Consider the following 12242-nt stretch of genomic DNA (forward strand, 5'->3'; position numbering starts at 1 on the left):
TCACATATCACTATGTTCCAAGTATTGTGAAAGTGTGCTTTAACGATATTTTAGTTTGCATCACTGCCATATAACATGTTAAAGATCTGCAAGAAGTATTGTCCTTTTTGAGATTGATTGAATTCATTGATGGCCAGTCTAAACACATATTTGCCAAACTTTAAAATTTTGTTCATTTTGGAAACAAATGCATCATCTAAAGGGTGCTAATGAAAGTAAATAAAATCTTTTTTTCTTCTATATGAAAACAATCATTATTTCATGGGTGTCTCTTGGCAATCACATCAGAGATTGATACTCCCCTAGATCTTGATTTCAAGCCCCCTTTTTATAAAAACAGTAGAGACAGGTGGTCGTGAGCCACACAAACAATGGTCTAGAAGATCGAAAGCTATGATTATCATTAAAACCTTAACATAAAACTACATAACTTACTTTTCCACCCCGGGTGGTGGCTCACACAATGACCAACACTTACAAATGAGGCCTTAACACGCTATTAATAGTTCCTTAAACCATGTTCTCTAAGCTAGCCGCCTCTGCTTGAGAACCGTCAACTGTCACTAGTGACACTAGGAAGTGTTGTAGTTTTGTCTCCGCGACTGTGACACTATTAGTGTTGCCAACAGTGTGAAACGACTGTATCATTTAATAGATAATATAATTATCAAATTTTGGATTTTATAGATGCAAAGAGTCTTCGCCTTAAACACTTCTTATCGTCTCCTTATAGATAGATAGACATAGGCTCTTTGATGCATTGTCATGGATGACCTATTTCTAGTGGGGAAGAGATTCCAAAACTTAAACATCCATTCGAATCAACAAGAAATGAAACGACCAATAAAGCATTAGGTCACAAAAATGAGTTGTGTGTATATTTCAAGCTTCATCTCTTAAACTTCACTATAAAGAATAAGTTTTGCTCCTCATGAGTATTATGGACCCTTGTTGGTAAATAAAAAGAGTCGGTCAGGTCAGAATGCTTACAACTTAAAAGTTGGATCAATTATCTGGTTTCTCTTTCAATTTTCCAAGCTATCACAAACTAATCACTCAACCCATCAATAGAGCAGTGTCATCTCAAAATCTACAACTACCACTTCCCAATTTAGGGGTGCAAACAAGCCGAGCTGCTCGCGAGCTACTTGAGATCGTCTCGTTAAAAAGTTGGATCAAGCCGAGCTTAATCAAGCCCGAGCTTGAGCTTAAAAGTAAGCTCGTTTAATAAACAAGCCCGAGCTCCACTTATCGAGCTCAAGCCGGCTTGTGAGCCTAAACGAGCCTATCATTTATATAGTTTTTAAAATATGTATTTAATAATTATTAATTAATATGTATAGTGTTATGAAAAAATAAATATAAATAACTAAATAATGTATATTATTTTATACATAAAATTATAATAGAAAAGTTATATAAAAATAATTATAATTAAATAATAAATAATTGATAAATAATAAATGAGCCGAGCTCAAGCTTGAAAATCTACTCATAAGCCAAGCTCGAGCTTTGAAGATAGAGCTCGAAACGAGCCAAGCTCGAGCACGTGCTTTGTGTAAGTTAAACGAGTTGAGCTCAAGCCTAATCGAGTTCGGGCTCGTCTCGTTTGCACCTCTAGGTAGTTTACCCATGTACCCACTCAACAAATAACTAATAATATAATGTCATCTCAGGTCAACTTCCATCCCAACAACTCAGCCCAATTGCCGTAGTGCTAAAACCCGACACCCACACTACTCGCTAAAACTGGAGTGGTTTCCCCTGGGTACTTCATCATCCAAGGTACTCAACTGGTCCGAGTAACCCACCCCAGACACCATTTTATATGCTATGGTCCCATCTATTAAAATTCAATCTCCTGTTCATCTTAACACTACTTAACTCAAACCACATATAACCTGTTTCTTAAATCGCAAGCAACCACAAAAATACTCAACGCTAACGATGGGTATTATAACTTGAAACAAAGTCAAAAGGTTTTACAATTAGTTGAGGTTGACCCATACGCCAAAATCTGGTTATGTACGGCTCAGAGTTAAACCCAACAAAAACTAGAAAGAAAAACCAACGGTACTTAAAATCCCTTTTCCAACTTAGAGTTATTATAAATACTCTACAAAAAATATGATACCCAAAACAAAACCTTCAAATACTTCACATTGTATAGTCTCTAATTGTATATTTTAACTGGCCTCTCATATGCATGACGGTTCTGCAAGCAACAATAAAATATCCATTAGAAACGGCCAACGGGGACAAACGAAGACATTTCTTTATATTTTAAGAAACGCAAAATGAAAATAAATGTTACCTGGTTAGTGAAGGACCTTTTCGAGGTGGTATCAGGGTGTTCCAACCCAAGGTATTGCTCCCAAGCACCATAAACATCCTTTCTCTATATAAACAAATTCAGTCATTTAATTGTTAAATTATTATGAAACAAGATTAATAAACTATAAAAATACAACCACCAACAAACCTGAAAACGGTTAGACACGATTTCAGTGTCTTCAAGATAATCTATCCTTCCGAGAGATAAAAATGCAATATTCCACTGCAATTACAATAATTTACTCATAAATACAAAATAAAAGCAGCTCAAAAGTAGGTTTCATAACCAAATTGACACGTTGCGCAATTTTAAGGGTACAAACAAGCAGAGCCGAGCACAACTAGGCTCAAGCTTGGCTCGTTTAATTTCCGAGAGAGCTCGAGCTCGGCTCGTGAGTAGTTTTACAAACTCAGGCTCGGTTAGTATTTATAAACTATATGCATCTTTATATATATTTTTATTTATTTATACGTATATTTACATTACCGTTTTCATATACGACATATTATTAGAAAATTAATAATAAACTAAAAAAGTACCTTAGAAAATTCATCATCAGAAACCTGCAGTTTCTTCTGAATTCGACTTTTCACACTTGCTACAGTTTCATCTACATAAATTTTCAGAAAGAACGGGTCGCCAAAGTGTTGCACTTGCTGCAAAACCATCAAACATAAAAATGTTAATAATAATGTTCCAAACTATATATAAGAAAAATCATCTACATACCATTAAGTTACTATCTTTATTAAAATGGTAAACATGAATTAACCGATCTTGGGGTCCAAAGTTTTTCTCCTCTTCGGGAATCTGAGAGTAGAAACAAAAATTATTTTATATAAAGCACATTGCATGTACACGAGATAATCAAATAAGAAATGGCAAAAAGAAACTGTGAAACGTACTTCCTCAGCACGTACTGTCCAGTACTGATCATTTATATTCTCAATTTTCTCACTCAGAGGAAAAACCTGCAAAGAAAATTCATTAAAAAAAACTACTCAAGAAACTAATAAAGTACAAACCTTATTATAATACTATAAGCATTTCCACATAAATTAAAAACTTATGTAAAATACGCGATGTTATACCTTGTAAATCTTATGAATAAACACTTCAAGTAGTCTCAGTTCCGCATCTGGATGTGACAACTCCACCTATTTTAATGTGCAGATTAGAATATATCAAAGAACAAAAGAACACAAAGTGTCAGCAGAAAAATTATTTAGTGACGTCAAAATATGTGTTTTCCAGAAATATTGCTTCAATCATACATGTGAACTTTGTAACAAAAGAAAAAATCACAAAAAGAGGGACAATTTCTTATATGACATTCATACCCTTCCCTCACAACTTATGATAGTATATGAGAGTTTGGAGTGTAAGGCAAAAAGAGAAGGGTATAATGGTCATACTATAACTTATTGCTGGGGTAAATATGAAATTTCAAGTATTTTGAATGGGTAAATAACTTTTTTGCTTGGGTAAATATGATATTATACCAGTTTTCAGGCATATAAGAAACTGCCTAAAAAGTTATAATCTGCTACTTAATTGTAAATTATGAGTTTGATGTATATTATTATTATTGAAAGCATACCTTTGTCTTCAATTCAGTGAGAACATCTCCAACAGTGCTTTGTTTGGGCAACCTAATATTGTGAATTACAGGCTGCAACAAAATTTACAACAAGATATAAAAACCAATAACATAGATTACAATATGATGGCCAAAAACGAAACAATTATTGCAGTCTTAGTAACATACCTCTTCCTTTGGAGAACGAAGGAAAACAATCTTAAGAGTTTTCAGACATTGCAACTGTGGCAAAGGTATATCCAACACTTCATAGTATAGAATATCAGACATCTGTAATAAAAAGAATAGGATGGCATTATACCTTTTAGTAATCATAATGAACACAAACTATTAATTAAAAATGAATTAAAATAATTAAAAAGTACAGATACCTGATTGTGGTGAACAAGCATGTCTAGAAGTTGATCTGGAACTTGGTATTTAACTGGGTGAGGTTTCGGTTGTTGAGAATAGCAGTTATGACTTGTAAGTCTGATTTTGGAGGGATCTTCAAGACAAAGTTGATAGGCCACCCTCTCCACAACATCATCATATGTATGTGACTTTGACCTATCATATGGATCATATGAAAACAGTCAACAGGCTTGTTTGACAGAAATCTAACATAAATAAGAAACAGAACTCACAATTCTAGACAAAAATCATCCTCTTTAGGTCTATCCAGAGATCGAAAATGAACTATCTGCAAAGAAAATAAAAATAATCAGATATCCATAGTCACTTCCCTACAGATCCGTAAACAAACCTAACACTCCGTTAAGAGATAGTGAAGTGTTCTGACAAAAGTTCGTTTAAATAATATACGAACGAACATGAACAAAAAATTCGTTAGTTTACGCGTATTTAAGCTCATTCGTTACGTTCGTTAATATATTCATTTAAATTTTTGGCCCATTACAACAATGTTTAGTTTTAATAACCTTTTAGGCCCAATACTGCAATACACTGTTCTTCACACTATTATTAATAGAATAACAGGTTTCAACTCAGTTATGTTCGTTCATCTACGTTTAATTATGTTCGTTAGTTACGAACATGTTCAATTTCTTACCAAACGAGCACGAACAAGAAAAACCCGTTCGTTTAACTGTTCACGTTCCGCCGTTTGTTCGGTTAAACTTATTAAATAAATAAACACAAACATGCTCTGTTTGTGTTCGTGTTCGTTTAAAGATTACTTCCTCTATTTTTATGGAACCATTGATACTATAACAAACCTGACGATTTTTAACATATTCAAAAAATGATGGGACATCTGGAAACTGGCATTTCTCTGCAACATGAGGCTGAAGAATTTTCTGGAAGCAAACGATGTCACCATCTTCAATCTAAAAAGAATTAAAGAAATTAATTTTACAATTAAAAGGAACTTTAAATATTTACTAAGATAATCTGTTAAATAAAATTGATGAAATACTTACATGGCAAAACCTAAAAGAAACACTCTTCTCAAGACGTTCGCACATGAGATTAGGTTCAAACTTTATTTCCTGATGAATAACAGATTAATATTTAGAAATCATTTACAGACATAAAAAATGCCTATTTCTGTATGAGAAAACAAACCTCATAAAGTTGGATTTCTTCATCAGGACTAAATCCAGCTAGTTCTCTCAACTTTGGTATAATTTCACTCACCCTACTAGATATCTTCACAAAAGATCTACCGACAAAACTGAAAAACAAAAACCGTAGTATTTAATCAGGAAACCATAATCACATATCGCTAGATAATAAACTGAAAAACATTTTATCCCAGTCATCCAACCGTCATCCAACCTAGCGGTGAACACTAATGCATATTAATCAATAAAGGAAATGAACGCATACCGAAGTTCTGACTTCTCGGGGTCGTAAAGCTTGAAGAAAAGAAGTATCACATCTTTAGTTTTTTCAGGTAGCGGAAGTGGATTTAAATTCTGAAACAAAATATAACTTATTAACGATTTAATAGAAACTATATATAATATTATATGTGTTGTAAAGAGGATATTACTGGTCCAAGCTCTATCTCCAAGAACAATTTCAGTTCAGCACTTGCAGCTTTATGAGACTCCTTTAAGTTCCCAACCTGAAAATTCAATTATGATCATATATATTTTGGCAAATTATTTCAAAAGTTGAAACAAAATACTAAATATCAAATAAAATCATGTGCTTTTGAAACACTATAATATTGCAATGTAATTTAATATTTTTCCTTGAAACAATTTAAAACTTTGTAAGCATTAAATATACACTTTTGGCTAATGTTCGATCCATTTGATATAAAACATAACCTGCACCAACTCGTTCATAGCTAAACAGCTCAAACAAATGCAACCTCTAGTCTAAATAACCAACTTAAACTCTCAAGCTCATTAACGAATAGACCCAAAGAATTTCAGTTTAATAAAAAATATTACACAATATAAAGAGCGTTATGAAGTGAAAACATACAGCTAGCATTTCCTCCTCTGGTTTCAAAGGTCGATTGGGGCGATATGTTTGGTTCTGCCTCTTTGCCCATATCCAAAAACGCTGATATTGAACGGGTATGCCTAATTCTTTGGCAACTTCTTCCTGCAACAATTTAATAAAAAAATGCAATGACTCATGATTAGGCTTCAAATATTAAGTCTGGTTTTAAATAACAAAACATTACGAAATACAGAAAACATGAGTGATTTGTACCTTGAAAACGTTAAAGGGCATCTGTTTCTGGACTCGAAAACTATGAACTTTTTCATGATCAATAAGATCAAAATATAAATCCTTTCCTATCTGTTGTACTAAATCAGCATCACGAGCAACCTATTCAATGACAGCATATATTAATTAGTAAGGTCAAAGTATTCAACTTTAAAAGATTCTTAAAAAGTATCAAATACCTTTAAAATAGTGTAAAGATGAGCCTCTGCATTGTATCTTTTCTTTGTTTCCTTCTCTTCCTTCTCTTTTTTCAACCTTATCTAAAAATACATAAACGCAAGACTTTAACTTTATACTAAACCAAAATCTCGTCAAGAACGAGCCATTTAAGTAATAAGTAATTGTGTTTTTACCCTAAGATGTTCTGCGATATCTTTCTCGTTCACATCACAAACAATCTTTTCCTTGTCACTCACACGTATATACACAAGCATGTATGCATTTGAGTATTTTGTAAATTTTATAGGAGTGTTATTGTAGCCAGGAGTCGTCTGAGGTAGCTGTTGAGAAAGAAATGAAACAATGAGAAAAATAAGTTTGTTGTTGGTGACAAGTGTCAAGTATCTATACGACGGAGTAAATCTTTACCTCTTCCTCACCACCATATTGCTCTTCTAATGCCCTCCTTATATCTTCTTTTGTAACCCTTTCGTCATCAAACTTGAACCTGAATGAAAGCACAACCATATTACAAGATATAGAGGTTATTGAGCGGATTTGGGTTACAGGTCAGTTTAGCTCATTTTGACCAAATTAGAGTACCAAAATAGTTTACTTCACTTAAAATTAAAAAAAAATAATAAAAAACAAATAACTTATACAATATTACCCCCACCCCACAAGTGGTGGTGGAAACATAATGGTCATGGGTGGTGCTAACCAAGTTGAACCCTTTTTAAGTTATCAGGTTTTGTCCCGTGACCAGTTTGAGTAAACCCAAATGAATCCGTTGAAACTTGAAACAAGAGAAAAGAAGATAGCAAATAATGTTTAAACCTTCATACTCTCCCAAATTAGAGATAAGTATATAACCATAACCAGAAACTGACTAAGGTCTGAAAATATACACAATATATGAATAGGAAAAGGGTTTACCATTGATCTGATAGGGTAGGCCTAATGAATGCATAATAGTGTCCATCACTTATACCGCCACTATGAACCAACACACTGTACACACAAAAAAATTGTAAGTCAAAGAGAGTGCGCATGAAACTTAAAAAACCGATTCGAAACCGAAAGAACCGAACCCAAACATAAACCGACGGTTTAATTATATGTTTTCGTAAATTCGGTTGCATTTTGCATGTAATTAAAAACGAACCAAACAGAAGATTTTCATTTTTAACCTTGAGTTTTAAGTAATTTATAAAAAATTAATAAATACCGAAAAATTTTACCCAAATGTATAATAACCAGTTAGTCATTAATTAACAAAAATATTTAGACCCAATTTCATTACCTTGGGGCTTTTTTTGGCCCAGAAAATTCAAGCCCAAATGGCAAAATCGAAAAATCCAAAGTGAGCGGTTTTCAAAACCAAAACTTCGATGATTTTTTGTACGGTTTGAGCCCAAAGCCGACCCATGCACACCCATAATCCACAAACAAACACAAAAGTTATATTGATACCTGTGAAGGGTATAAAGGTTGCGAAAACTCTTATCTGCATCAGGAGATAGATACTTGCCACCATCCCTATCAAGATCAAGCTCTAGTGGGAATTCATAACGGTCATTTATCTGCAAAAAGAATCACATTAAGTAACTTGTGAAAAAATCTGGGCTTCTATTATATCCATTGTTTCCATCTGAAACCATATACAGCATACTAAAAAATAATTAAAATTGTGCTTTCAAATAAAACACGTATAATTCACTGTAGATATACAATCATGAGTGCTGAACACATACAAGTTATAGAAAAACCACTAGTAAATGTTTCACCAAAAGATGAAAACAGCAATTGTACATTATATCTCTGTTTTTCTCTTCACACATTATATACAGTTACTAGCTTTTCATGTACCTCGTTTTCATAAAAGAAACTCAGAAAAGTAGAAGCAAAACATACTTACCTTTACCATTGTATCCCTCATGTAATCATACTCAAAACGCTTTAGCTGAAGTTCAAGAACAGGCGGGAAATCGGTAAACAAGACTCCCTTCCTAGCATCCTGGATGGAAAAGCATATGAAACAAGCATAATAACTATAACATGTGATGATAAACCTTATATTCTCAATAGTAGTTGTAATGTTCAATTTACAAACAAAAACTGACAACTAACCTGCAAATTATGTTGTTCAGCATGATATCTATTGTCACCCTCAAGTCGTTCCACTTCAACGTATTTGTCAAAAGAAGCATAAACATCTTTACAACCTTTCACATCAAGTTGGAGATCTGAAATTAAAGTTTTGATGTCACTAAAACAAAACTAAGCAAGCAAATTCAAACTATACAAGACTGTTTAGCTATTTTCAACATAATTGATACCATAGAATGACTCTTTTCTAGTTGATTTGAAGTCCACGTTAATGCATTCAATGTAATTCATATTGTGTCCTTCAAATAGCTTTTGTATTGTACCTTCCACGACGGTTCCCTGAACAAACAAGAATCAAAAGTTCAGACCATCTAACTAAACAGACCCAAACAAACATTTAAAAATAAAAAACCATTGAACGAAAACCATACCTTCATTTTATCTTCAAGTTTTTCACACAAAACTCTATTAAGTTCTTGGACATCGTGTTGCATAAAAGAATCATACGTATCCCACCCAAAAGATCTTGTTAGTTCTTTTGTTGAAACACTAGCTTCATTGTATTGAAGCTTATAAAACAAGCTTTGAAGAGCCAACGGAATACTGCCAGATGGCATGTCATTTTCTGTTGTCGGCATATGATACACAGCCTGATATTAAATTTCACATTAGATGTTTCATTCTAAACAAGTATGTTATACATATAGGCACAGATAATAGAAATTACATACTTTTCTGAAATAAGGAATATGGTACAAAGTTTGAAGCAGAGAGTTCATGTAGCATGTTGCTCCTTGATTCTTAAGTCCAACATAGCCAGTCTCTTTCTTTGAGTCGTATGACCAGTACTCAGCCAATTTACGTACTGCCACCTCAGCTTCAATAACGCATGTGTCATTCACAAGGTAACCTCTACTGGTGTCATATAGTTCACTTAGAGGCATAAAAGATGTGAACCCCCAGTCACTTTCTTTTTGATGAAACTGGTGCTGTGCATCTGCAAAATTAGTAAAACTTCAACTTTAATCTTATTTTTTGCCAAAAGTGATGATCTGTTTTCCAGCATGTTTGTGTATCTTCTTTTTTCAACATTAACATCAACAAAATGCTTAGCAGCCAGTATCGATTAGTTTTTATACCAGACAACATAACTTGATTGAGAAATAGAAAACTTTCCCTCATTCGAAGATATCTATTAGTTTCAAATGTGAATTAACAATTATATATATTACCTACATTAACACAATAATGAACCATAAAAGAAAAAGCAATGTGTCTACAACTATAAGTTATCATGTGATCAACAATTAAATAAAAATTTAATCCAACCACAAGTTCTCCACAACCAAAAACACAAAGATAACATACCTTTTTTCACTGTGAATCTGCTGTGCATCTGATTTACCACGGCCAAGCTAAAATGTGCAAATCTACCCCAATTAGGTGGCAGGGTTGCGTGATCAGCCACATCCAGATACATGGACAAGTAGTCCGCATTATTTCCCTGTGGAAACACAAGCACACGCCTGCAGATAAATAATTAGCTATGAAAGTAGAAATTTAAAAACAAAGGAAGCTGGAGCTTATTTTTATTACAATTATTTACCATTTATATGGCCCGGCCGCAAAAACATCAGAGAAAAGCTTTTTGACGTTTCTTCGGGAAAAATGCTCAATTGTCCATGTAAACCTAGTTGCTTGAGTTTTATTTTCTACTTGATTCTCAGCAGTGCAAACAACTTCTGCCTCACCATCCACTAATAAGTCCAAATCAACAAATTAATAATTACTTACAAAAAAACCTTTCACACACACAAAACAAAAACAAAAAAAAAACAAACCTTCCATATTCTGAGGCGCTTCAACCGGCTGATCACCTTCCACGACCTCACCGTGCGGCACAAGCAGCTGCTCACCGTCTTGCTGCATTCAATCAACCAACACAACACCATTAAACACATAATTCCAACCACAACCACACAATTACACAAACAACTAGCTCTAATCATAATCGACTTATCAACCTAAAACCCTAATTCACCATCCACAACCAAAAAACCCAAAATCAACACTCGAAAACCACCGATTACACTAACAAACCACCACACTACAGTTCTACACACACTAACAACAGTAAACCTAGCGTGATCGCTACTCGTAAACCTAGCAGAACCTCAATTGCACCAGCAATTGCTTCCGTAACGTAACGATTAACACTTAAACACTCATAAACATCATCAATACACTACAATCAGTAAAATCACTACAACTTCACATATACATATATATACATACAAACAGAGAATACAGAGAATTAGATACACATACATCCATCGGTTCTGGCGTAATCGTTGTCATGACGTGACGTATGCCGGAAACCTAAAGAGTAATTAATTGACTGACGGCAATTTGGGGGTTTGAAGAAACAGAAGGCGGTCTGGCGAATGGAGGGAGTGAAGGATATTAATATTATTATTCTTCTTCTTCTTATATTGTTATTATGTAAGCATAAGCATGGAGTCCGGTGTACAAGTCATTGGTGTAACAGCCAATAATGTGATGCCACGTGGACTGTAATGGGTTTTGGGCTTTTTGCTTGTGAGGTTCATGAACTTGTGATAATGACTTTTCATGGTACTAATTACACTTGGCCCATTGCTTAAACTCTTTTTTTATTTTTTTTTATTTTTTTTTTAATTTGCTTTTTTGTTTTGGTTTAGTGTTTTTCCTATTTTAATGAAGTTTTGTTGGTATAATCAATGTATGATTATGATTTTAGGATGAATATTTATTACGTTGACGGTTATAAATGAAAACCGCAGGCTCTGTTGTGATTCGGTGCGGATTTCCTGGGATCTGTTTTGATATGCTTGGACACCATTTGATTCGATATGTTAAGTTATACGATTCCAGGCTGTAAAGACGAATAAAATAAATGTATTGGTGTAAAATGTAATATATATTAAATGAGTTTGACTCAAATTTGAAACATACTATCTCCGTCCCATTAAAAGTGTTCATATTTCCTTTTTTTATATGTTTCATTACAAATGTCACTTTCATAATGTATGAGTCAATTTTCAAGTTTACCCTTAAACACACAAAACTAATATTAATAAACAATATTGATGAACCTAGTTTTCGATGACATAATTGTCATTTGGTAAGCAAAAAAATAATAATTATTCAATCTATCTTAAACTTTGTGTTTTTCAAAGTATGACATTTTTAATGGGACAAAGGGAGTATGGTTTAAGAGCAGGATATTTTAATTTAAACAAACCGAACTCAAAATTAAATAAATTTGAACTCGAATCAACTTGACTTGGTTCATTTACATCACTATTG

General features: G+C 33.5%; 1 protein-coding gene across 1 annotated transcript; it reads right to left on the minus strand.

Moving 5' to 3' along the window:
* Positions 1-1921: 1921 nt before the first annotated feature.
* On the minus strand, positions 1922-11867 carry LOC143622936 (ubiquitin C-terminal hydrolase 12-like). The gene is made up of 32 exons (XM_077093947.1): positions 11223-11867; positions 10736-10817; positions 10501-10651; positions 10263-10420; positions 9626-9891; positions 9326-9544; positions 9125-9233; positions 8916-9031; positions 8704-8802; positions 8259-8368; positions 7722-7796; positions 7215-7293; positions 6980-7126; positions 6806-6886; positions 6609-6728; positions 6375-6497; positions 5932-6006; positions 5766-5854; positions 5502-5610; positions 5357-5425; positions 5153-5263; positions 4562-4617; positions 4307-4484; positions 4104-4205; positions 3936-4007; positions 3427-3492; positions 3241-3306; positions 3065-3145; positions 2875-2991; positions 2483-2557; positions 2315-2398; positions 1922-2215 (listed from the first exon to the last, which is right to left on the minus strand). The coding sequence occupies exons 1-32, from the start codon at positions 11250-11252 to the stop codon at positions 2174-2176; spliced, it is 3357 nt and encodes a 1118-aa protein (XP_076950062.1). The 5' UTR covers positions 11253-11867; the 3' UTR covers positions 1922-2173.
* Between the last annotated feature and the right edge of the window lie 375 nt (positions 11868-12242).

Source organism: Bidens hawaiensis, unplaced genomic scaffold (genome assembly GCF_021521415.1).
Source record: "Bidens hawaiensis isolate Kalapana, Puna unplaced genomic scaffold, B.hawaiensis_p1.1 tig00003244_1, whole genome shotgun sequence".
Classification (NCBI taxonomy): Eukaryota; Viridiplantae; Streptophyta; class Magnoliopsida; order Asterales; family Asteraceae; genus Bidens; species Bidens hawaiensis.

What these genes read in the sequence shown, in the direction of transcription:
- LOC143622936 (XM_077093947.1), bottom strand. Translation starts at nt 11,252, where the DNA reads ATGACAACGATTACGCCAGAACCGATGGAT. An exon ending in ATATTCCTTATTTCAGAAAA is followed by an intron (nt 9,545 to 9,625) that starts GTATGTAATTTC and finishes ATTTAATATCAG; the next exon opens with GCTGTGTATCATATGCCGAC. An exon ending in AACCTTTATACCCTTCACAG is followed by an intron (nt 7,797 to 8,258) that starts GTATCAATATAA and finishes TTGTGTGTACAG; the next exon opens with TGTGTTGGTTCATAGTGGCG.